The sequence below is a fragment of the Pochonia chlamydosporia genome, chromosome 1, assembly GCF_001653235.2.
Source record: "Pochonia chlamydosporia 170 chromosome 1, whole genome shotgun sequence".
Taxonomy (NCBI): Eukaryota; Fungi; Ascomycota; class Sordariomycetes; order Hypocreales; family Clavicipitaceae; genus Pochonia; species Pochonia chlamydosporia.
This window is the reverse complement of record NC_035790.1, coordinates 5,401,099-5,426,857: the sequence shown is the minus strand read 5'-3', so window position 1 is coordinate 5,426,857 and position 25,759 is coordinate 5,401,099. Positions and strand designations below refer to the sequence as shown.

General features: G+C 50.5%; 7 protein-coding genes across 7 annotated transcripts in view; 3 read left to right on the top strand and 4 right to left on the bottom strand.

Annotated features, from left to right (window-relative positions):
- Positions 1-606: 606 nt before the first annotated feature.
- On the top strand, positions 607-1,677 carry VFPPC_01409 (phosphorylase family protein; the record flags this gene model as incomplete). Its single annotated transcript, XM_018281243.1, has 3 exons — positions 607-634; positions 707-1,198; positions 1,274-1,677. The coding sequence occupies 3 exons, from the start codon at positions 607-609 to the stop codon at positions 1,675-1,677; spliced, it is 924 nt and encodes a 307-aa protein (XP_018149864.1).
- Positions 1,678-8,250: 6,573 nt separating this feature from the next.
- Positions 8,251-8,475, bottom strand: VFPPC_18708 (hypothetical protein; the record flags this gene model as incomplete). The annotated part of the gene is made up of 1 exon (XM_022430279.1): positions 8,251-8,475. One exon carries the CDS (start codon positions 8,473-8,475, stop codon positions 8,251-8,253), a length of 225 nt encoding a protein of 74 aa, XP_022285977.1.
- Positions 8,476-10,842: 2,367 nt separating this feature from the next.
- Positions 10,843-12,070, top strand: VFPPC_01406 (hypothetical protein; the record flags this gene model as incomplete). Its single annotated transcript, XM_018281241.1, has 3 exons — positions 10,843-11,138; positions 11,241-11,938; positions 11,994-12,070. 3 exons carry the CDS (start codon positions 10,843-10,845, stop codon positions 12,068-12,070), a joined length of 1,071 nt encoding a protein of 356 aa, XP_018149862.1.
- Positions 12,071-12,257: 187 nt separating this feature from the next.
- VFPPC_13078 (zinc finger-like protein) lies at positions 12,258-15,805 on the bottom strand (the record flags this gene model as incomplete). Its single annotated transcript, XM_018290855.1, has 6 exons — positions 12,258-12,437; positions 12,498-12,702; positions 12,768-13,378; positions 13,471-13,760; positions 13,824-14,522; positions 15,277-15,805. 6 exons carry the CDS (start codon positions 15,803-15,805, stop codon positions 12,258-12,260), a joined length of 2,514 nt encoding a protein of 837 aa, XP_018149861.1.
- Positions 15,806-17,925: 2,120 nt separating this feature from the next.
- Positions 17,926-18,279, bottom strand: VFPPC_18709 (hypothetical protein; the record flags this gene model as incomplete). Its single annotated transcript, XM_022430280.1, has 1 exon — positions 17,926-18,279. The coding sequence occupies one exon, from the start codon at positions 18,277-18,279 to the stop codon at positions 17,926-17,928; it is 354 nt and encodes a 117-aa protein (XP_022285976.1).
- A 4,838-nt stretch (positions 18,280-23,117) lies between these two features.
- On the top strand, positions 23,118-24,181 carry VFPPC_13077 (hypothetical protein; the record flags this gene model as incomplete). The annotated part of the gene is made up of 3 exons (XM_018290854.1): positions 23,118-23,464; positions 23,567-24,030; positions 24,084-24,181. 3 exons carry the CDS (start codon positions 23,118-23,120, stop codon positions 24,179-24,181), a joined length of 909 nt encoding a protein of 302 aa, XP_018149860.1.
- Positions 24,182-25,338: 1,157 nt separating this feature from the next.
- The window catches only part of VFPPC_18710 (hypothetical protein), a gene marked incomplete at both ends in the record, with an annotated part of 770 nt that continues 349 nt past the window's right edge, over positions 25,339-25,759 (bottom strand). The window contains 2 exons of the mRNA XM_022430281.1: positions 25,339-25,521; positions 25,614-25,759. The exon at positions 25,614-25,759 is cut by the window's right edge and continues 203 nt beyond it. Coding sequence (XP_022285975.1) covers positions 25,339-25,521; positions 25,614-25,759 — 329 coding nt within the window. The remainder of the gene's footprint in view (positions 25,522-25,613) is intronic.

Genomic DNA, 25,759 nt, shown 5'->3' with positions numbered 1-25,759 from the left:
ACTCTGGTGTCCAAAAGTTTTGGTGGGTCCAGCAAAAAAAAAATATGCAGCACTTATGTGTGGTTGGTAAGCAAACGCCTGGGTGAAGTCCACTTGTGCATGCATATTATCAAAGCCTGGTAAGTATATGCATATCGGCTTTTGCTGCTATACAGTATCAAAGAACAAAAGATGAGACGGAAATGTCGAATACAGAAGAATTATAGAAAGTGAGATCCCATCGTCCTCAGTTATCATGGTATGGAATTCCCAATTTGTCCTCTCTTCAACGGCTGTTCATTGTTGCAGACATGGATTTATCAGAAGATGTCAGCAGCCTAGATGGGCCCTGAATGTCCAGTTCGTTAGCGCATGCCATCATCCTGTTATCAACTGGCTTGGAGCCTATCAGCAAAACATGTGCCTGCCTGCCCCTCCATTTGCTCGGTTCCAGTGGCGGGGTATCCAGCTGTCCAGCGTCACGCTCGCAATCACGACATGCAGACTTCATTGCAACTTTTGATATCTTCCCGCGACAACCCATTGTCCTTCTTCAGGGCTGTCAATTCCCACCACATCACAGTCTAACCTCGCTTCATAACCTGAAACACTACCGGCGCTCTCACAATGTCTAACCTTCCAACCACATTCGACAGTACGGCCCCAAGGTCACCTAACCAGACCATTCGTCGCCATGCTCAACCCGACTAACCATGCTTTCTCCCAGAACCCGTCCACATCGCCGTCATCGGTGGCACAGGACTCGGACAGCTCGAAGGCTATGAACCCATCGCCGTCGTCAACCCCATCACCCCCTGGGGTCCTCCTGCTTCGCCCATCAAAATCCTCTCTCACAACGGCACCAATATTGCGTTCCTCGCCCGCCATGGACTGCATCACCAATTTGCGCCGCACGAGGTCCCCAACCGAGCCAACATTGCTTCCCTGAGGCATATTGGTGTGCGATGCGTCATTGCCTTTTCGGCTGTCGGTTCGTTGCAGGAGGAGATCAAACCAATGGACTTCGTCGTCCCGGATCAGGTCATCGATCGTACAAAGGGTATTCGCCCCTTCACTTTCTTCGAGGGCGGCGTGGTTGGCCACGTTGGCTTCGCTGATCCCTTTGATGCGGGATTGGCCGCTGTTGTCAAGCGCTGTGCCGAGAGCATGGAGGGTGATGGCGTGGTTTTGCACGAGAAGGGTACCGTCATTGTCATGGGTCAGTACTTATTGAGCGCACAAATGTGCCTTCTTCCCGAGCCTCAGCCTTGATACTGACCAGCTGTTGCCACAGAGGGCCCCCAATTCTCTACCCGAGCCGAATCTCACATGTACCGATCGTGGGGCGGGTCCGTCATCAACATGTCCACGCTCCCCGAGGCAAAGTTAGCCAGGGAAGCCGAGCTCTCATACCAGGTCATTGCCATGGCCACCGATTACGACTGCTGGCATTCGTTTGAGGACGTCAATGTCGACATGGTCATCAAATGCATGCATCAAAATGGCAAGAATGCTAAGCGTTTGGTTGGTGCTGTCCTGGACCAGCTCAGCAACATTGAACATAGCGACTTGGTCATGGCGAAGCAGTGGGAAGGCTACGCACAAGGCGGCCTTAAATTCATGACCAAACCGGAAGGGAGAGATTCCGAAGCTATGAAGAAAGTAGAGTATCTCTTCCCTGGCGTTTGGGAGTCATAGACAGGGTTGGTCTAAATAACGCATAGAGAGACCTTAGACGACATCTTAGACGAGACGAAAAAGGAGTTGATGGATATCAGTTATAATTTTCACGCCATAGTGCAAGCCGACCTTCAGCATACCCTGGGGTGGGCAGGCCATCCGAACTATGCTCGCGACGAAGGAGTAAGCAGGTATTTCAAGCTGATTCACTCTTCAAAACTTGCTTCAATCTTTGACAGATCAATGAATAAACATTGCCCTACGATTGTTCGTGAATAAAAGCCACTCTCCGTGATGTGTTCATCCCAGCAATTGCACTCTTGCTTCGGCAGATTTGACCACGGCCACCCACAACGTGATGATGGCTACAGGCGTTGCTATCTTGTTCAGCATCCGGATAGCAACCGTGCCGAGACACCGAATCTCATGGTTCCTTGATTTGGTCTAAATCAGTGAGATGATGCATTGTTGATCGCTAGGCGTTCGATTCGGGATATGTCTCATGTCTGCTTGAGAAGCCAACCTCCATATGAGCTGCAGAGCCAAGCTTGCGGAAAGCCACGACGAAAAGCTGCCTTGTACACCACCACGAGACAATGTGAGAATATAGCTGCTTCACTGGTCTCCGGCGGTTCCGTGGTAGGACTATTAGGACAAAGACTAGTCAGAGACACCACCACCCTCAACACCATCACAAGTCCATCTGATTGACAGGCTTGGCTAGACAGCCACCCGTCACCTTGCAGTGGTGCAACCCGAACTGCATGAAAACCTGGCATGTCCTGCTCATGGCTGCCTAGATATGTCGGAGTCCCGACTGAACGGTTCGCCTGCAAGCCCTCCCATGCTAAGGCAGGAAACGTGTCATCGATGTCCGTGATACAAAAGACGCGGTGTTACCGACAATCCCAGTAATGAATTGGGAATACGAGGCTTTGATGGCGCGACATCATTGAAATATTCTGAGGTCATAAATTCAAAGCAGGGTTTTGGGGAGACTGGTGGCCATGAGAACTTATCAACTCCATGAGCAGTGATCCAGAGCTGCAATACGACAGGACTACGACCAGGAAACCACTCTGTGCTGCCTGCTTGTCAGAAAATAGAGCTATCAACCTACCTGCACTTGTGGACCAACAAAAGCATTTTCTTCTTGGGCGATGGTCATCCAACTGTCACCCCCTAACGAAGCGGCTGAGACTTGGCTGTTTCCTTTTGTATTAGTGGTAGCCTTGCACAAGCACACTGACCAGCTGCGCCTTCAATAAGGCTAGAGAGCAACAAATCAACGTCACTCATCTGTTTGAGGGTCGCTTCGAACTCTTTCTTTATCCAGTCATAAGTCGGACTGTTCGCCTTCCTTCCCGGCATTGAATGTTAAAACGAAACTGTCAAACGTCAACAATGACAAATGCATTGAGAACAACGCAGTAGTGCTTTGTTCAAAGCACCTAAACCAGTGTTACCAGCTCTTCATGAGATACAATTCTCGCACAACGTCGGCGTGCCACCCACCAGCATCAGCCCCAGCATGACCAATGTCGTCTGAGATGCCAAATTAGACACAGGCGGTGGTTGAGATCAGAAAGTTTGACACCATCAACTCTTAATGTGGTGGCCTATCAAACTCTGCCATGGTCCGTTATCAGTCACAGCCGAGCGACTTCAACAAATATTCCGGGTTGGACTTGCTGGCGGCTCAGCGTCAACGCTGTACCTGAATGTGAAGACTCAGAACTGTTAAACTTTTGAAGAGCAGTGCTGCTCCTCATACCTCACACGATTCCGTAGCTAAAATTACCTCACGTCGGCGGCACAGCTTTCGGTGCACAACAAAATTCGGAAAATCCTGGGCACCAGCGTCTTCCCATCCAAGAAGTCTTGGTGATCATGACCTGTCACTTTTGCGACAACATCCATGATTTTAGCTGCGGGCGTAAAATGCCCCACCCGCTAGTGATTTGCACAAGGTGACGGAACGATTTTGTCGAGCACAGTTTCGGAGTAATGGCCTCATTCAATTTGGCGGGAAAGCATTTGGCTTTCACACCTGACGCTACCAACCAATCCTTGGTATTGATCTGACTGTGTTGTCTCGTCTTTCTTGGCGGCAGCCGCTATCATTGTTGACTAGATGAGTGGCAACTTTGCCCACTGAGTGCAGAGAAAAGGAAAGACAAGGCTCCAGCGTCGTAACTGGGAAGCAGGTTTGGCGAGGAAATCAAGAGTCCGGGAAGTCAGCGTATGGGAAATGTCAAGCGCCGGTTGAGTTATTCCCCGGCTCTGCTGAGCATTTTATGGAGTCACTAGCAGTTCATCGCGCTGGCCCTCACTTTAGTGTCGAATGAACGGATCCAGACGTGAGTAAATTTGAGCCAGCGAGGCGTGAGATAAAGCCCAGGTAGATCATCGGCTCAAACCACGCCTCCTTCGGAGGCGGCACATTGGGGTTATCTCAAGCTGTTCAGAAAGTCGTCGCCAACGACCTTTCAGGGAATTGATCCAACGGCACAACAATAAGGGCAATGAAACTAGGGTTAAGCCTGGCTTTTCAAACTAACCAGCTTGTCAACCGACGAGGCAGCTGGAGCACATACGGAAATCTGATGTACTCCGTACCAATGTGACATTTACCAGGTGGAGAGACGCATGATAGGCCTCAGCGGATATTGGCCGGACCAGCTTGAGCTTGATCGAGATGGCTGATATGGCCCACACACTCCGAAATTTGACCATCACCTGCAGGAGGTTGGGGCCTGAAGATTTCTGAGATGTATGACAAGTTGTGTTACACAGCTCCGATGGTCGTTGCGTTGACTGCACATGAGGCTCCGATTCGACCATTAGATTTCCTCTCCGCTTTTCGTCAACTCTGCTCTGCAATGCAACGACCACATTCCATTTCAATACGGGAGTACCCGAGCCTGAAGCGGGGCCGGGGCGGGTTGTTGGTGGGCCGCTAATATATCTGGACAAGGCGGCTGGGAGCACACATCTTATATCTTTTCCCGACGATACCATCGAGAAAGGTAGCCAAGGTGCACGACCACGAGGGCTGAAACCCCCATAATAATATTTGCGTTCGCTGCAGAATCTGTCATTGCGCATCTATGACTTCTTTGATGACCTTCCCAACATTGCATCTTCGTCACAGGTTAAAAGTAATTATATCCAGTGACTGGGAGACGTTTTTTTCAGTTGAATAGGCGTTGACAACTGCAAGCATTCTCTTTGTGGAGTCTTGAAGGACCCCGAATGAGACTGTTGCCAGGGGGTAAACACTGCGATTCCGATCCTGGTTGCTGTCCGTTGTTCAGGGTTACTCATGCTCAAGGGAAGACTTTTGGCCCATGTTGTGCTTCATATGTCTGTGAGGTCTCGGTGCATTGTGTTGGCTGCAACCGCATCAAAATCCCTGGTGAGAGGCCAGCCTAGTATGCTAGTGGGGATTCTCTTGGTTGCCGCTCCATCACGAGTCATGGGCGAAAAGTTCATGTCTTCGTGAGTTGGCGGGTTTTTCTGAGGATGCTCTGTGAAAATGAAACCTCTCGGAGTTTAATCCGTTTGGCATACGTGATGCGTCGCAATATCCGCCCACAGCCCACCTCGACAAACCCAATTCGCCAGAGCTAAGACCTTCAATAGCATCAGACATCTTTCGCTAAGAAGGGTCAGAGGGTTGCCTTGTAAATATACCGCTCTTTCGATGGTCATAAGAAAAAGTTATGTCCAGATCTCACTCGTGGAAGAAGGCGATGCTCGCAGCCAACCCTTTTGAGATAACCAACCAACCAGTTGACCCAAGCGTAACTCCCAGATACAGCACGTTAGGTGGCTTGTCGAAGGGCTGCGCCTCGTCTCCATTTCAAGCGCTGGGTAAGGATGAATTCGTACCCTTGCCTCCACACTTGGCGGACAATATCTGACAGTGGGGCAAAGAACCCAGAACCCGGGCGATTATTGACGTGGTCTCCGTATGCACCAGAAGATGAGAATGTCAATGATGGACACTAAACTGGAGCTGAGCAAATGGTTGTTCCGCTTCGGCCTGACCACAAGCTGGAGGGAAATGAGTCAAGAATGGTTACACGGCGGTTTTTTCCACAAGCATACATGTTGTCATGCACAGTCAACATACCAAGGATTTGGTTAGTTTCTGCAGGACCGGGCTGCGTACCTAAGTAGGTGGTTTCTTCAGACGACAGATCGATCGAGGGAAGCAACCCCTGTGGCACCGTGATGGGTTCAACGATTTCTGACAGCACCGAGCCAGGTGCCAGCCAGAGCTTAGTCTGCCATCCTCAACTGACAGGTCGACATATTGGACCTTTCCCAACTGCACAGCAGTTTTCTCGCGTCAGAGTACACCCAGTTTTGGTGTCGATGTCTTATTGTGGTGGCCTAACTTGACGGCTGGCTCCCAGGCGGCGTCAGATCAGGCCACAATATCTCTCAGCGATTCGACATGAGAATGTGCCAACATTTGTGGCTGCAACCTCAGCCAAGGGTCATTTCAAGGGTTCTGAATGGGGAAACCGTCGTCTGCTGCACACGATGCTGGTATCGGTTGCATTTTGCCATGCATTTCGTCCCCATTTCTTGACACAAATCGCTCTGCGGGGGGGACTAATCAGAACTTTAGAATGGACAGTCGAGGGGGGTACTAGGCAGCGCATAGCAAGCATGGAACGGCAGGCTCGAGCTAACAAGCCATGGATTGAGCCTGCATATGTGCTCAAAATTGAAATTGCCAGACCAGACCAGACCTTGCTTGGATCGATGTGCAGAAGGGGCTGAGCTGCCCTGTTCATGCCTCTGGTTGTGGGTGTTGTTTGCAGGTGGTGTTTTCCAGATTCCAGATTGATGCCAGATTTTGGGCCGATTGGTTGAAGTTCTAGTGCGGTCAATGTGTCTTTGACTTTTCGCCTGAGGTAACCAGACTGGACCAGACATGGACGGAAAGCGGCAACGACGTCTGGCTTCCCAGCGCACCTTCCCCATTCACTGTGACGTGAGCAGTGAACAATGCCAGATGAAACCGGAATCGCATTTGTTCCACGGAAGGCGAATATTATCATTTAGAAATGATACTGGAATGAGGGAAAATGCAGAGCTCTTCTTTTTTTCCCGCCTTCTCAACAAAAGAACACCCCCATCTAATCATGTTACTCTTTCTTCTGCCTCCACTCCATGTCTGATTTGGCACCTTTGTCCATTGTCCTCTCGTGGCGTCCATAATCGCCGACCGTTTCGACTCTCCCCTGTTCCACAGAGATACACGGACTGCAAGGCTTTCGGCATGGCAGCCTCCTCATGTGCGCTGCATTTGTCTCACCCGAACCACGCCCATCAAACCCTCAATATTCGAAAACCTATTCTGTCCTTGGACAGAGGGGATCTTCCCCCTCCTCCTCCTCCTCCTCCTCCTCCGTCTCCTCTTCCGCCCTGCAACACAATAGTGTGGCCAGCTTGCTAGCTCTTCTGGTCGTCGATATGCATATTGCAGCCTTGATAGGACAATTTCTCGATTTCTCAAAGACCGAAGACCAGGTAAAAAGTCAGCTGGTTGCCAAGTGCCTCACCCTCACATCTTCCCCGGTGTGGCACACAGGGCATCATCACAGACATGCATCAACAGCCGCACATGTTCTTTCGAGGCTCACGAGTGAGGATTTGTCAAGCCATAATCAAGAAAAGCCTCCAGGCACCAATTCCTACTGGGGGAGGCTCAACTCGTAAAGGAGCTTCGAGCCACTTTTAGGATCATCTGTCCGATCATCGAGGTGGCTTTGGCCCAGAAATTCTTTTTTCTCCGGCAAGCTGACTTCAATTAAGACCGTAGTGTCAGCGGCTGACCAAATGACATCGACGAGCTGTATCCATGTTCTGGGACTCTCAACAAGCCAATCTGGTCTAGCTAGCCACAATGACCGTATCACCAAAGGGCCGCATATCCTGCGTCTCGGCTTCGACAGATGCAACCGTTCGCTAAAGCCTTGTTTGTGACAAGCCCAGCACAGAAAAAAAAAATTATTGTCACTGTCCAAAATTTTCATCTCTCCAGGCAATCCATGATTGGACGATCGTTAACCATGCAGCAGGCTGGTTGACGGCATGGCACCAGACATGGGTATGCTAATCCCCCAAGTTAAAGTACTCCGTACCAGGCCACTGGAATACATACAAACCTTTCCATATTTTGATATCTCGGATTCCACGTTTGCCTACGTGGCTGTCTCCGCCGGTTTCAACGGAACCACGAATGTTGTAATGGCCTGCTTCACGGAAGTAATCTGGCGGGTTGCGACTAGAGCGAAAAGTTCATATTTACTATCACGGGTAATATGCACAGCGGCAAAGGGGTGGGGGAATATGACGGTCCATTCCCATGATATTACGCCACTCACCTGAATTGTAAGCCAAGCTCACTCCCCATGCATGTGCATCTGGACTGAGGTCGCCAGCCCAAGATTGATGAAGGGAAGTGCTTTGGAGCTAAGTCCGAAGCGGAAAAGGCTGTTTCCTCCAAAGAGCCTTCCCTCATTCGAGTTGTCTCGTGGGCCACGAGCTCACGGAACAATCTGTTGCTTGTTAGCCAGTTACAAGCCTGACAATGCTCTCGGGCAGGCTTGGAACCTTATTCCACGGTCTATTATTCGAGGTTTCTTGCGTGTTTTGGTCAACAGGTCTGGCACCTAACTTGGTCGCTTGTCCGAGAACGCCAATAGCATGCCAAGCTGGCAACAGGAACTGGTCAAACCTGGGTTGCTCGGCTTGGGTCAAGGTATCAGTCTGAGGTGTCAATATCACTGCCATCTCCCGATCTCAGCCAGCCATTCAACGCTAGCGTCTTGGTGTGGGAGTCCTGCCAGCCTTTCTGGCATTCGCAAACGTTCACTGGGACAAATTCAATGGTGGGCAGAGTGGCGTCGAAGGAGCGAACGGGTCATCAGATATTGTGGCCTCAAAGGTGCAATCGTATTAACTCGAGCGGAGGCCAGGAAGGGTGTATGTTGATGTTAGCTGACACCGAAGACACACCACCTCCAAATTTCCGCAATCCTCATGACTCCGCGAGTTAAATCGACAAGTCACATCCTATAACGGGCATTGGGGCACATGCAGCACAGATTCAATGTTTGTCGAACTCAGCTTTTTTTATCACTACTTTTGTGGTCAACGGCTAAGGTTCAAGCGTCTCAAATCACCCACGTCATTTGGAGCTTGGACCTCAGTTCGTCACGTCAGCGGTGCCTGTGAATCTGTGATACTGTTACACCTTAATTTCTTGAACCAATAAACATATTACCCGATTTGTTGTGCCACCGTTCCACAGGCCAGGAGCCGTGCGCTGAATCCGACCCGGCACGCTGGATGCTTCTACACTTCAGGTCTTGTGTTACGGCGACAACTACCTGATTTGCAATTTAAGGTTTTTCGAGGAGCTCTGTGTCCGAGCTGCCAGCTGATTAGTGAGGGAGGAACGGTGTCTGCTGGGTACAATCCTTCTGGAAAAGGGTTCGGGCATTTCGTGGAAGTCGGTAAACTGACTTCGGCAACGGTTTAGAGCATGCCCCCTTTTCGGCCGTTGTGGCATCTTAGTCAAGTGTCACTTCGGACAAAGGCACTTTGATAATTGTTATACATCATCCTGAAGACCATTTTTTGGTAACAATTCAAGTTGCAGACTGAGACCAAAATTTGGCCCATCCCTGACTTGGCATGTCAAATCGTTCAGTCCACCATCAAGCAGATCAAGCAGACTGCTTTCAATGCACACATGTCAACATGGCGTTATGCCTCAATCTGATGCAAATGCTAGATTTCTCAACTCGATCATGTACATCTTTCACTAGCTCCAACTAGCCGCTGGGACAACAGAACGTGAGATGCCTTTTTTTAACAATTTGGCCTTATTTGGTGCCGTACCAAGACCGAAGGTCCCAATCTAACTGTACACGCCCCATCTGTGATGCCCCCAGTTTCTCAACGGTGGTGGCTGAAGACACCAACGCTAGGGGTGGAGAGCAAAGACCGTGGTTGGAGTCGATGCCACCCTCCATGCATCACCCTAATGTGAGGTGAGCTCTTCCGTCCCAGGACCCAGTTTGTGATTCACGGCTGCCCGTCTCGGTTATTCTCTGCCTTCCTTGCCAGAGGGGAAAAAAAAGAAAATAAAATACATTCGCTTGCATCCTGCAGAACTCTTCCTCTGGCTGGTACCGAGAATAATGGCCGTGAGGATCTGAGCCTTTCTCTCACTCCAGAAATCAACATACCTTGGCCCTTGGAAGAAGCACACACTTCCTTACACGCATACGGAGTACATACATACAAGTCCTGTGCTCTCAGTCTCTCCACTTAGACCAACACCCCCAAGTGTGATGCTTCGATAATCCATTTGCCCTACCGAACTGTTCTCTCGAAGACTTCCTGACCATATTTCTCGCTCCGGGAGTGGCCACGTTCTGCTCCGATTGGGGCCCTTCTCTGTCCTTTGCATATGTCGCCTGACTTGCACGTACATGCACACACAACACACACTGCCCCGCCAGAGATCGTTGTGATTTTCTCGTCGGCAGCATCTGGCCTTCTGTCGTGCTGAGACACCAAGTGCTGAAGCTGGAAACTGGTACACGACTGCAAATTTCGCCCAGGTGTCGCCCAATCGTTGATTCATTCTTTCGGCAACTCGGGTGGAGGGTATCCGTACACGACTTTGAGGCCCTGCAAGCCCATAGAATCAAAATCTACAGGCATCTTTTCGTTCAGGTATGAGATCCTTTTGCCCTAAGTCTGCATTGTTACCCCTGCCAAACATTGACAGCTGTACAGCTTGGCGATCACCTATATTTTGCTCCCTAGACTTTGCCGTTGTTCGTTCGTACTCGTCGACATATTTAAACTCGAGGTTTGTCCAATATCCCCGCGCAATTCCGTCTCCGAAAGCAAACCCCAATCACCAAATTGTGTACCCCTACTCCAAAGTCTCTTTCATTGTTAGACTGGCGAACTACCGTCTGGTTGGATTTCCAAGTATTCCATGTCAGCGTCGTCGTCGCACTGAAGGTAGAACCAATTGATTACGTCGTGCTCGACCTTCGTATGCTCTCTCACTGGATCCTGTATTGACAGCAACATCCCACCCGGACAGATAATCGATACCTGAAATAGATCGACATGATGCAGTCACGGAACATAGCCCACGGCAGCGTGATTGACATTGGCGGCAGTGTTATGCAGAGCAACATTGGTGAGCGGTTGCTTTGCGCTCTTCAAGAGCCGTATGATGAGCACAACAAGCCCACGCTTCCGGACGAACTGCTGTATGACGATGTTGGTTTACCCATATGGAACGAGATTATCTTTACCACAGAATTCTACCAAACCCATGATGAAATTGCCTTGTTTAACGAGTACGGCGTGCACATCGCACGGCGAGTCAAGGCGGGTGTGACCATGGTAGATCTTGGTGCTGGGTATGTTCTACTCTGTTTCGTTTCTGACCCCTTTTGAGCGTCCAAGGTCGCAGTGTATAACCCATTTAGAGTTTTTGTCGAACTGACTGTGTAATGGCTTAGGGACACCAGAAAAGTCGAGCACCTCCTGGCGGCATTCGAAAAGGCCCAGACGCCGGCGACATATCTGGCTCTAGATATTTCAAAGGCGTCCCTGGAATGTAACGTAGCCTACATAGCCAATTTGCACTCCGGTCTAGAATCCAATGTTGTTTGTGCGGGTCTTTGGGGTACGTTTCAGGACGGCCAGCGGTATGCCAACAGTATAAAAGGCCCCAGATTGTTTCTCTCTTTGGGTTCGGTTCTGTGCAACGATCCATGGGTCACCGCGGTAGAGCATCTGAAGTCTTGGAAGACCATCATGCGACCCGGTGACCTACTGTTGGTTGGAATGGATGCCCACATGGCTGCTGACCAGAGAGAAAAGCTTTGGAAAGCATATCACTCCAGGGAGGATTTATATCGGCGTTTCTTTCTCAACGGTTTTGATCACGCCAACAGACTTCTTGGCGAAGATGTGTTCAAAGAAGAAGACTGGGACTTCTGCGCAGATATTGAGAAGGAACCAACAACGAGGCACCGCTTCTATTTCCGCCCCAACAAAACAATCAATTGCCACAAGATTAAGAGAACTATCCATGTTGGCGAGGAGTTCGATTGGTTCGATGCGCACAAATACTGCGAAAACAGTGTCCAAATCATGTGCTCCAAAGCAGGGCTAAGTGTTATAGACGTTTGGAGAGCGCCAGACTCGGAATTTCGTGAGTATGAGTTTTTTCTTCGACTACACCGCAATTCTGACGCAATATGATGCAGGCCAGTATCTCATTCGGCTAAAAGATTCAGATGACCTGAAAGAAGACAGTGATAGTGGTGTATCTGGTCTTTCGTAATGACATTTGGTTGTTGACTTGTGCATCCTGCCGAGAGCATCATGTTTCGAGACCTTGAGTGTATAACCAGGTCCCCGGCGTTTTTTCGTGGCTGTCAGGGGAGGACCAACATCAAGCTTTGGCCAGGGGCTTCGATCCAGTTAGATTAATAGATTTAAGTTAATCATGAGAAAATGATTTCTGTTTCTCAAGTCAAACAGAGCACCTCTTGTTCTTGGTCCTGGACTCGGGTGACCAGGAGTTCCCACCATGGCTGTCGAGAATGAATAGGCAGATCTATTTCGAGATTCGGTGGCAAGGCCACGGGAATCTCTCTGTCAATCCAACTCCAAATATGCTGGAGTGCTTTATGTAATGGGGGAACGCTCTTTGTCCCAGGTTGCCGTTAGTTCTAGACATTCTGGGATTATTGGCATATACAACTTACGCTTCGTACTGGGGTTTGCAAAACCTCATTGAACCATGTACTGGAAACGGCTTTATGCCTAGGAACAGTTGCCAGTAGCCCTAGTAAAAACACAGGGAAGAGTGGTGCCTGGGCAGTAAAATGAGATCCCGATGTGGGCATGATGGTGATGCATCTCGCAAGATCATCAAGCTTGGATACCACCTCAGGGTGGTTTCTCGGCAATCTGGCAAAAGGATGTTAGCAACGTTCCTGGCTCTGGGGGACAAGCTCCAATTTCAGGCCACTTACCGAAACACGCGACATTGAAGATAGAGAATGGCCGCAAAGCGCCAAGCTTCAGCGGTCACATCCGTCATCCATGCATTCGTGTGGATTTCATAATTATCTGCTTGAGATCGCACCCATTTAATCACCGGAGGTCCAGATTTTGCAACCTCCCAGCTCTTTGACTCGGAACTCCATTGTCTCATGTTGAGCAGATCCGTGTGCAGATAATCTGCTGTCATCGGCACAATAGCGCTCTCTGGTTCTTGCTGTAGCCGTGCTGCACAGTAGGTTATCTGGCCCAAGGTATGAAGCAACTTCTTGGAAAATCCACAACCACCGTGAATTTGATACATGTCTTTCTCTGTGCCGTAGAGGAGCCAGCCAAATCGAGATGCCTCTTCCTGGGCATTGAACTTGTCTGGTGGGGGTAAAGAGGACATAGGTTGTGCCAAAATGACGGCTCGACCAACAATAATGGACTGTGAGATTCGCAATGATGATGCTTGAACATTGGAGGCTTTCCAGAACCTCGAGCCATGGTCAGTCGATTGAAGGAATTGTTCTCCTTGGCGAAAGCCTTGAAGCCACCGGGGTGAAAATGGCTTTTTAAGGCGGCGTTCGGTCAAGACGATCTACGTTTGAGTCAGAGAGCAATGAACGACAAGATCAACCAGCACGTTCGCATGCATGTTCGCAGAACTACAACGAAATGATTCCTACTCACATCTTGCATAGAAAGAATCACGGCAATGGTGATGAGTTCATTTGCTAGAGATTCATCTCGGGCAGTCGCGGGATCATTTAGCAATTGAGTAAGTCGATCTTCGGCATCAGAAAATCGCTGGTTGACTCTCTTGCGAATAGAATCTAGTGGCAAATAATCGTAAATGTAAATACCGGCTAGACTCTGAATGGCCGATCGCACACCCAGGCTTTTGTGCATTTGCGCGAAATCCTTCAACCACAGGTTTGTGTCTTCCAAAACGCTGCGACCAGGACACCAGTTTCGAATATCTAATAAATTGTCAGGATAATTCAGATCATGCACGTCTACCTGCCCATGTCCATTCCACTTACAGAACATCCAAAACCGTCGGTCAGTATCATCCATCTTGGCCTCGTAGCCATACTGGGCGGGTAACAGCTTCGGAGCGCCCATAGAAGCAACCTCAGTAGGCGCATTCGAGAGAACAGGAGACGGGGTAAACCCAACCGGTGTATGAGACATGGAACTAAACGTCACAGGTTGGCTGAAGAAGCTGGATACATCCACAGTAAATTCGATAGAGTCCTCTGCACCTCTCAACGGTGCTGGCGAGGGGCCAATCACGGACATCGAAGATTGTGAAGCAAACTCGTCACTCGTCTCGGTGGAATCATCGATTTCAATCACTCTTGGGGCGTCCGAAATGGACGGCGTACGCTCTGTTGGAGTTTGCTTCCCGCGGCTTTCCTTTGGCCAGGAAAACTTGATGTAGCCGTTGACTCTGCCATCAGCTGGACGGCTGAAGAACTGCGACTTATGCAGTCCAAATGTGCCAATACAATCTCGAAAGGGGCTACGAAGCACGTCATTTCTGTGTGCCACACTTCTCTCAGGCGGTTGGTGCCCACTACTTGTGACTTCTGGTATGGAGGGTGGCACGCTATCGTATGTAACAGGAGATCGTGACACAGAAGTTGGAAAGACTGCCTCAAACTGCGCTGGTTGGGAGGAATAGAAGGAGTCCGAGGGACTCAACGTCGTGAAGTCGAGCTGCGACGTCGAAGATACGGCTGGATAGTATGTCAGCTCTTGTGTGAGACAATGAAGCATTTCGCTTCAAGCTTGGCAGTTGATTGCAGTCGAAGGAACGGGTAGCGGTATTTCCAGAAGTGAGACACAAGCCCTTCCACTGGGAAGCGAGTGCTGATATGGTCCTTTGACCAAAGAAACATGTGACGGTATCCGGTCAATCATCCGCAGGATGATGACAAGCTCGCCAACCATCTCTGCTTCATTAGATATTTGCTAGAGCATTAAATCTTGGTAGAGCGAATCTCAGAACTTGCTGGGAACGAAACAAAGTATGAGGGATTAACTCGGTAAATGGTGACAAGTATTGGTTGAAAGGTTGAGCATTCAGTCCAAGTAGACTAGACTTTGACCATGAGCCAAGGCACGAGGCCCGACGAGATGCTCTCGAGTGATGAAGCACATGGGTGCATGCTCACCGGTGTGGGGGCGAATGCACAACACGGCGCCTCCAAGATCAACAAGGGTGGTGGGTGGTCATCTCAGAGCTGCATGCTAGGCAAGAGTTTTGGAGCTCCAGAGGTCCGTACTTCGTACATGTTCGCGCTTTGTGCCAAGTTGACAACGCTTGCTATGTATCAGAGGTCGTGGTCAACCTGCTTCAAAGCAATCCATGCACGATGCAAGAAATGTATCGTTTTTTTTTTTTCCTTGGTTCCGCGTATGCAATAGCACGATTTGGAGAACTTACTCAAACACGACATTAAGAAAACAGAGAGAAATAGGGCTCCTTACCTGAAGAAGTGGGTAGCGATGTAGGGTCAAAACTTGATGGTCCCGACACTGGTGGTTGCTGTGGCGAGGCAAAGACATGCCCGGTTTCCAAGTTGTCTCTTGAAGCACCAAGATGTAGCACATGGGATGAAGGAGGGGGGCAGTTCGAAGCCGACAGTGGCCACCTCCATGACGGGTCGAACACGGAGTCAGTTGGCCAAGGGTTATTTGGCCCGGGCGAGTTGTCTGGCCCGTCTAAACTCGCCATAGCTCTACCTGATGAGGGGACAGAAGCAGCATGCTCCTTCGAGCTGTGAGGCAACTGCTGGGACACAGGATGCGATGAAGGCTGCTGTGCCTGTAGCTGTTGGTACGAGTAAGGATGCGACTGGCAGACTTCTGGTGGTTGTAGTTGCGGCGGCGGCGGCGAATGCCGCGGTTGATGTTGAGAAGACTCCTCGGCTTCGCGATGGTGATGAAGCTCTGATGGTGTTGACAACTTGATGCGCTTTGCGGGGCGGTGGTCGTCCAAGTGCAACGAGTCACCCATGGAAGTAGGATATGCAACAACCTTTATCAGTGCGACCAAAGAATGGGCCAGACTCGGATTGAGTGAGTTCCGACGGCCGACCGGCAGTGGTTGTATGACTTGGATGCCGTGACGAGGCAAGTTTGCGGATGCGTGGCTGAGAGAAATGGCAATGGAAGGTCAACTCTGGACCTCCCCTGCTACAGGCAGTGGAACACAAGCTACCGTTGCATGCGGTGCTATCTATTGTTCAACTGGTCAGCAGAAATTGCTCGATCTCGTCCGCCAATGAAGCAACGCAATGTCGTGTGCAAATCTGGAGAAGGAATTAGACAGTTGTTGCTGTTGATCCAGACGTCGAGTCCAGGCTGGCTCGGCGAACGACTAAGTTGCATGTGTCTGATGTCTGGAAGATGCGAGGCGGCCTGATGATGGGTGCTTGTGTCTGTTGCAATGTCCAGATGTCAAGTCTGCCCCGGCCAGACCAGACCAGGCCCAAATGTGACAGGACAGACAGGGACAGAGACGTCAAGTCTGGTCAAGTCTGCTGCTTTTGCTCAACTTGTTGATTTGTAGCCCTGTCGTGCTGAGTGGCAGCACCAGACACAGAGAGAGCAGATCTCCGGACCTGTTGCTGCAAGACTCAATAGTCAAGTCAGCCGCCCGGGTTACTGGATTGGCTTGTCCTCAAGCTTTTGGCGCCTTCAATTGTTCACCACCCACAGCTCGGCTTGCCAGCTTCTGGCAGCCAGAGTTTGTGACTGGGCAGGGAACAATCAAAGCGATTGAGGCGGGAGGGGAGGGGACTGATCGGCTAGTCCCGCAATGTGGGTAGCTTCCAGCCGTCGAGTCAACTCGGATGGGGTAAACAGTCTGCTCCGCTGGTCCAGTCTGATCCAAGCGCTCGGTGCCAAGTTTGACAACGCCAGGGAAGTGACACCTCTGCAGCGCTCGTAACCCAAAACTATAAAACAGAAAGGATGCAGTCTGGTGGTCTGAATAGCCGTCAGGTCAGTTTACAGCCAACAAAACTCTTGGACTGAAAACGGCTCGGTTTGGGAGGGCTTGCAGGTAAAGGGAGGGGGGGAAGGGATGCGACATGGAAATTGAAACTGGTCAACTGCTATGTCTGTCTGGTGCTTGGACTGGTTTGGTGGCAGAGCATGGGGCATGCACAGACACCCCACGGAAGCCAGTCAAGTGCTTTGTGCTTTGTGCTTTGTGTCAGTACATCAATTGAGAGAGAAGCGAGGAATGCTCCGTAGATAGGCAAGAGTATTTGATGGTCTGGTCTGGTCTGGCCAGGTCTGGCGCATGTCTGGTGGTCAATGAATTGACATCAAATCGATCGGTAAAGTACTGGACCCAGGTCGCCGGGAGAGTCGAGCTCAAATGATTCGCGCCTGCCACACCCGTCTGGTCTGGAAAAAAGCTTCGACATCTGCGGCAGGTACGGGTTTTGAGTGCAAGCAAGCAAGCGCCATGGTCCAGTCCATGCCAGCACAGTCCACTTGGGGAAAGGTCGATTTGGCCGAACAAATCCGATCAAAGGGAAAATGCGAAAGATGGAAAGATCGATCACATGAGGGAAGAGCAAACAAGGGTTCTGTCAGATCTGGGATATTGGCATGGTATGGAAGAATTGGTAGGGGTTGGTGAGGTTTAATCTTGCCCGAGACCAGCCAGCAGACGCAGACCAGACTGCCGTGAGAAACCCCATAGAGGGCAAAGTGGCTTGAAAGCGTTTGGCCTGGTGTGTGGTATTGACTGGTAGTTTGGCCGGCACTGCGTCTGGTCGGGTGTGGTGTTGACTCCAGGTTTTAGTTGCCAGGCACCTTGACTGTACTCACTTGAGCAAGGGGCAAGGGAGAGCAAGAGAGTGGCAGAGTGAAGCGACTTGACAGATTGACAGTGAGGACCAAGGACAACTCCAGTTTGGTATGGTCTTATGGAGGGGATATTTGATGGAGTGGGATGGGAGCAACTTGGGGCTGTTTTGTGTAACCTGAATACCAGCCAGGAAGCCAGCAGACCAGACCAGACCGCTTCGTCGCTCAAGTGACAAAATGCTCATCCACCTTGGGTATTATGGAATCTTCCTAGTCGGTGCTCTGTAGAATGATACTTAGGAAAATAAGAACCTACCAGCCAGGAAACGCCTTGCTCAATCCTAAAACTGACTGATCCGGCGACGTGGTACCAGGCGCACACGACGGCGCGTTTGAGCACCAGACGAGTCTGGATGGAGAGTCTGCGCAAAATCCAGAAGGGATGGATGGATCAACAAAGAGAGATTCAACGGATGCAAGCGCCAACCACCGAGTAATACTTGGTGCCAAGTGCCCGGAATCGACTTTGCGTATCGTCGTCGTGCACAATAAAAATGATATCTCGCAAAAACCCCTTTGAGTGACTGGGGCAAAGAGGAGTGTTGTGTTCTCTCCTCTCGTCTCTTTTCTCGTTTGCTTTTGTGTCGCTGAAATGTGATTCTTCATGCGTAGACTTTTCTCGTGGGTCATAGGATGAGGAATTGGGCAGAAAAATCTGGTGGAAAACGTCAAAAAGGGTCAAAGGTGAGTGTACCTCGCATTAAAGAGATCTCAAGTCAGGAAAGTGATATAAAAAGGGTCTCGAAAAGCACCAGGGCCAGATAAGGGTCAGGGCAGCGAGGATACAGGCCGTAAATAACAATAATATCTCGGCAGGTCCCTCGCCCCGAAAATTATCGCAATCGAGCCTGGCGTCTTGGAGCAAATTGACTTGACTTGACTGGACTGGACTGGATGGACTCTGTGACGGTCAATGACATGGACCTATGTGCAGTCTGGTACGTACCTAGGTACTTATCTGCCCAGGTGCCGGCCGCCCCTGTCCTGTGCTGTGCTGTGTTCAATGTTGTGCTGGCTCGAGCTGGCTCACCACACAACGCACCTGCCTCGCACCAGGCCAGACGGCTTACACTCGCACACACACACACCTGACACTTCACAGTCAAAGCATCAAATCTGGCAGGCGGGGCCAAGTTGATCCTGCTGCTCAGTTGTCCATTTTACCAGGAGCCCATGACATGGCATGCCTATCCATGCAAGCCCATGCATGCTGCCGGGTTGTGAATGAACAAGGAGCAGCGCAGCATGCATCAAGCCAAGCATCAAAAGTCGTCTGGCGAGTCAGCAGTGAGGAAGGGAGCAAGTGCCAGCAACAAACAGTCAACCATCAACCAACTCTCTAGAGTCCAGTCAGTCAGGATACAACCGACCAGTTGGCTTCCAAGCCCAAACCCGGTTTCTTGGTGACCCCCAGCTCCCTCGGCCCATGATCCCTGCCTAGTCTGATTCCAAGGGGAGCGAGTGGCGGCCATGTCTGGGCGACCGTGGCCGGCTCTGGATGCTCAGACATGTCCTGATGATTCAATGTGACCAGACCGACACCAGACCACCAGAGCAAACTTGTAGCAACCTTCATTTGTCGTCCTGAAATGCCCTTTTGGCCCCTTATCCTTGTCCTTGGGGGTTTCGAGGTCATACCGATGTGCCACAAGGCGACGCCTTCCCATTCCTCGCAATACCCGTCGCTGTCTTCCGTCTCCGCGCCGGCCGCAAGGGCAAGACATGGTGGCTGAACTGGGCCATATGGACCGCGTCGTTGGTAATCTTTGCAAGTCTTCTCCTGTTTCTGACTGTCATTGCCTGTGCCTCATATTGACATCTGGATACAAATTACGGAGTAGCACAGGAAAACGTTGCTTTGTTGCCTCTGGAGAAACAGAAGTGCCGCGTCCTCACTCCTGCCAGCCAAACCCCGGCGGCACATCCGTCCTCCACATAATATAATATAAAACGATGATCAAAGAACCGACTCAGGGAAGAAGAAAGATCTACTCCGTCCCCCCCCCCCTTCCCTACGTCGACCCGAATTATCGGTGCGGCCTGGGCTAACTGCATGTTTCTCGCATTCCAGCGGCATCTCCCCAGCTGCACCATGGAAAAGACCAGTCGCCGATGCACGTTTTGTCGCCATTCAACCTAAACGCTGTATGTACGCATGTATGTGTGCAAACATGCATGTACGTACGTACCTTAACGTTACCCAGCAGATTGGGTTGTCTGGCAAGGGCAAAGCCCGCCTTGTTTGACTTGCACAGAGCTTGCCTCGTATCTGTGCTGCATTTTGTTGTCATTATTTGTTCAACAACACATCATCCCGGCGGTGGCGCTTCTTGGGGTCAGAATGAAAACCGCAGAGCTGCAAAAAGAGGAACAACAAGGCGTCCTTGCGGGCGCTGCTTGTTTCTGTGAGTTCAAACAAGGCTCAAGCCTTGTATTATTCAGAGCGCTTCCTTTTTTCCTGGGCTGACGAGGGATCCAGGTGTAACTTGCAGGCGACCGGCAAGTCCTATGTATGGTGTAGGGAGCACAGAAAAACTGTATTGCACGGGGGACATACCTAACATACATGGGGGACCAGAGCTCTCATCAAACCCACTTATTCATCTTGCTCCGTCTCCTCCCTAATCACGGAATTTTCGCCGGGCTGAGACCCCAGAAAACCCTTGAATTCTTCTAGATCTGAATGAGATAGCGTGGCATCCTTGGGCTGAGAGGCTAAACCCGAGGGAGACGGCGCCAGTTACAGCTGGATGACGATCAATCAACGTCATTGGTCGCGTTATGGAGTCCAAACACTCCCAAAGCTGAAGAGGGAGATCAAACGCACCAGTCCCAACTAATATTTATCACCTATCAACTTTTAGCAGGCAATCCCAGCACAACGAGAAAGAGAAAAAGCAATGTGCACAAAACGACAATGTTAGCTGAGCACGGTACAGAGCACAGTGTGGGGTAAAAGACTCTATGAGCATTGAGGACGGGCCGTTCAAAGTTACGGATCCTCTCCGGGCTAGAAAGGACAGAGAACAGCGACGGTCCGCATGTTCGCAGACAGACACGGTCAGGCCAAAGAAGGAATTTCCTAGGACAACAGAAGACCAGGCAATTCTAGGTGGGAAAGACGATAAACTTGCTCCAGTCTCATGGGAGATTTTCGGTTCAACTATTTGTTTTTGCCCGTCTCCTCAACCCATTCCGCCAGCCACAGAAAGTTGCAGACAGCCAATCCGAAAGCTTCCCCGGATTTTGCGCCTAGTTTCCCGGCACCGCCTCGAGCACAGATCACATACGTGACATGCTCCATACAAGAAGTGGCTGAGGCGGGTGCTCGCCAATCAATCACATACCAGTCCAGGAGCAGAAAGAAGTGATATCTGACCAGGGACTCGGTCCTTTGCGTTCCTCAGGATCCACCATGCCTCAAAATGCACCACGGACGGGACGGACACTTGACAACATTTGAACAGTCCGGTCATTCCAATCCATGCAGAAACGAAACGACAGTGCCAACCTGCGGACCTGTCCGTCTCCAGAGTCCAGAGTCCAGAGTACAGAGTCTGGATGGACGGAAGGACGGATCGCTGCCACCGTCTTTCAAGACAGACACAGACAGATCCATGATGAACCATGACGGGCCACAACGGGCCACAACGGGTCTAGCCGCTCGCCTGACTTGGTTTAGCCCTGTTTCCTCTTTTCTCTCCTCCATGTTCTCTCTTTACTCAACTCACCTCATCGTGTTGTTTGTTCCAGTTGAGTCCCAGGAACCCCGTATCCAAGCTTGTCATCCCACCCAAATTCAGTGCTCAACTGCCCGTCAGCGAGCGTTTTTGACTGTTCTGTCACTTTTCATCGCCCCGATATCTGGCCATTTCTGCCAATCTATCACTATTGGCGCCCCCTCTTCCCATGCGCTTACGCACCGAGATGTCAGGCATTTTCTGGTAGCCCCCAGCTCGTTGGCTGACTGTGTCAATGCCCTGCTCTGTTGTTCCGTCATAACATGTGTCTCGCCTCTTCTAGTACCAGTCCTTAAGAAAGGGCAAAGAAGCAGTAGAAGAAAACCTGAGCGGCATCAAGTAATAAAACAAGAGCCGGATAACCTTTTTTTCGTTTGTTGATTGTGCAGCGTTGGGTTGTCTGCATCTATCGAGGTGCTCTTCAATGCACCACCAAGTCTTGCTCTGCTCTGCTCTGCTCTGCTTTGATTTGCGTCGTTCTCTCTCGCCTTTGACGACGGCGTATTCCTAAAGAAAAATTCTAGCAGCGGGGTGAGAGAGGGATAGAGAGAGACGAACCTCCCACTCAATCAACAGAACTCGTCCCTTCACCCAACCGCAAAACGAGACCAAAACGCTCACCTGTTGCCTTCCGTTTTCTTCTTTGGGACCGTCTGTTTGGCTGGGGATACTCTCTTTCTTCAGGTTTGAGAGCCGCCTTTTCTTCTTTCTCTACACTCTTGCTTTGATCTGTACCCTCATTTCTGTCCCTTCCAAGTATCTCAAACGCTTGAGGCCACCCTTTGTATAGTATTGGCCGTACCTCCGTTTCTGTCATCAACGGCTTTACATTGCTTCTTCTCTTTTTTTTTTTTTCACAAACCGTATTAGGTACTGATTAGCCTGCTGGCTTGGATCGATCTCACCTTACTCAGCTCAACGGCTGAGGTGCTTTGGAGCGTTCCCTACCACACTCAAAGACCCTGCCTGCCTGGTTACCATTCAACACATATTCGTCCGCAAAGTTTGCATATCTAAACCCCTTCAATACCAACCGGACGCACCGGTTTCTCTTTGCTTATCCTCTTAATTGGCAACCAGTCGTCGGTACTGGTCCCTCTTCTTCCGTGTGGTCTTGCGTCATTTGGAAGGCGGACAGCATTTGTTGGCTTCTGAACCAACCAAGCTTCGAGAAAGCTCCCTTGTGGCCGAACCTGTCAAACCTCGTCAACTCTTGCCAAGCTGTTACACATTGGGACACAACAGGCACACCGGTCAAACACGTCCAACCCACGGTTGGCCAGACCTGGTCATTAGTTACGCTCCGGGGCCGTCAAACGTCGGCGATCCTATCAATTTTAACTACTTACCCACACAACCTTGCTACCAGATTGGCATCAAAATTTGCATAGCCACCAGGTTGCCAGCCTCTTCCAACAAACTTGTTGGTTTCACCTAGGTGGTAGCTATACCTGTACCACAACATAACAGTCCACCTTACCCTATCTCTGTTGACGGGTGGGACAGGCAAACAACTGAATGGTGCCGTGTCTCCATCGCTTCATACTCTGGGGATTGAAGGTGGCAGGTTGTGGCTAGTGAAGGCCGCTCTACAGGTGCATTCCCTGTTCGGGACCTATTTGCGCAGAGCTCTGATCCTTCGGGTAGAACGTCCACTGGGCTGGGTTTGTACGCACTCGAATTCGTCATTTATGTAGGCTCATCATGCCGGTCCCGTCTACCTCTCACTTATTCGAGGCCGGATTAAGGCATTCCTCGCCACAAGCAGGATATTTGGATACTCTGGTCCAACAAAAACTTGAGCTGGCATCTCGAGAACTTGAACTGAGTACTCCTCCTCCGTTGTCATCCGACTCCGAGGACGTAGTGTCCGAACTTGGGGAATATTTTACTCGCACGGCAACCATGTGGGCCCAACTTACACAACAGCTAGTGAAAGGGCCACATATCGCACAGGCATCCTATAAGGCTCACGAACGCTCCAGAATGGAGAGTCACATGTCCGATCTCTCTGATCTTGTGAAGCTGGACGTCGGATTATCAAAACTAAAGTATGTGCTTACGTAACAAACTCCTGCCAGCCAAGACTGTCACGAGCGTGTCATCACCTCCTTCGAAGCTCTAACTAACAGTTTCCGATTGATGTGGCACAGGCAGATAAGGGACCTAAGCTTGCGATTTTCTCGAGACGTTCAGGAAGTCTGGCGACCACAGTCTTCCATGATGAATGGAGGGGAACTAAGCATCATGCAAACGTCCATTTCACCTTTCTGTGACACCAAAATGCCTTCTGTGCCAGAGGTCATGTCCATGTCCAGTGAGCCTGAGTCGACGCACTTTTCATCTCGCAAACTTTTGCCAGACAAGAGCCAACTGAGCCATGCCAGTGTTGGCGGTGATGTATCGGGATCAGATGAGTCGTCTGATGATGATGAGCAGTTCCAGTCCATAGATATGGAAGCACTCAGACAAAGGGGAAAGGGTGTATATTTCTGCCCGAAAGGCGCCAAGTGCGACAAGGGCGGGGTGGACAAAGACGGCAATTTGGTCATCTTTGACAGAAACTCCTCATTTGCGTGCGTACCTATTCCCCCAGAACCAGTTCCGTTACCTGGAGGTGTGTTCTTTTGTAGGGATTGTTCTGACTGACACGACACGACACGGCTACAGGCAGCACTGCAACAAGCACCGCAAACCGTGGCGATGTGACGTACCTGGGTGTCCAAATCCGCCCAAAAAGCGGAGATTTGCCCGGCGAGATGGGTTAGAAAGGCATAAAACGACTGTAAAACATTACTTGGTAACGTAATTTTGGGCAAAACGATAAGTGGTCAGTTTAACACTAGAATGGGAAGTCGGGTCCCAACGACGCCGTTTATATTATTAGTCAAACTGGCAAGCATATCCCCGGTATATATCCAACCAGGAGAAGGGGCTTAGCTTAGCGGACAAAGGGACCAGGGGTCTGTTGGAAGGGGGGGGGGGGGGGGGGGGGGGGGCGCAGGTTTAGCCATAATTGGCCAGGAAACTTCATTCATTCCCTAGGCTGGCTAGACCTTTCTGTCCACACAATCAGATGAGTTGGTTCAAAGAGGAGTCGGTGAAGAGAGCCTCGCGGCTCACATCCGGGATCGTTGGCGGCGGAACCGGGTTAAGCGCCTAAAATATTTTCGTGTAAATACGGTTTTCGTCATCTGGGGTAGATGGACGTCACGACGCTGGTGCGTTGCTGGTCCTCGGGTTCGGGCATATCGTGTTTACACCTTAGATAGGTGATAGTCGTGGTATTATGCACTCGCTTTATGCTACTATTGGCTTTGGGTGATGTCGAGCTAGAGTGAACACCTTGGAGAGCAGAAGAAACGGCCATGACACCTTCGGCTTTCCGAATCGCGAGTTTCCGGAGCTGCGATCTTGGTGACAGCTGCTAAGTGGCCGAAAACTAGCGGACTGCACGCGGTTCTTGAGCCCAACTCGTCACCAAAATGTTATTTGTTCCCGTCACTGGCTATTTCTGCAGATGTTTCTGTTCGGTCTGCCATGTTGAGACGCGATTTTAGTTGCAGCACCCCTAGAGTAGGTTTCGGATTGGGCGTGTGCTTGTTGGTGTGTGTGCTGTTGGTGTTTGGTCAAGTATTTTACATCGATAGTTGTCGGACATAGCAAGGGTCGGCCAGTATCGTGCATGCATGCATGATACAATGTCTCGTCATCGCCTCGGTTGTCATCGAAGAGGAATGGGCAAAAACCAACCGCAAAAAAAAATAATAATACGATGTTCTTCAAGCATTCGTCCGCTGTCAGACTGCCATGGGCCTAGTTTTTGGTCATGGGGCTGCAATAAACTGCCAGTTGTCATGTGTCGGAACAAAGCTTCAAGACGACTGGCTTTACAACCTTGACCGGTCAATGTAATGCATCAAGGCTACTGACGCTTCAACTTTCCTTCTGGACGCCCCTCACCCGTGCCGGGTTGAGAGACTTCTGGAACGACCGGGAGCCAATTCCCATGCTTGTCATTGCGCATTGAGAGACAATGTTTCGCAACACACAGCCAACTCTCCCAAGCTGTCGGGTAAGTGAGAGACACAGTCACATTGCCACTACCCTAAGGCTGCATTCTCAATTCCGGGAATAGTCGGTGTACTGGTCTGATTTCATGGAAGGTAAGCTTGACGCCATGGAAGCATGTCGTCATGCACCCATCATCATAGTCATTGCTAGGGTGGCGGAGCTTGGTCTGCAGTTCCGAAGTGTTGGCATATGGAAAACAACAAGACGATTGAGGCGACTGGGAAAATTCAAGGGCAAACTGGCAACATGTGAGCGCCACGTTACACACATCG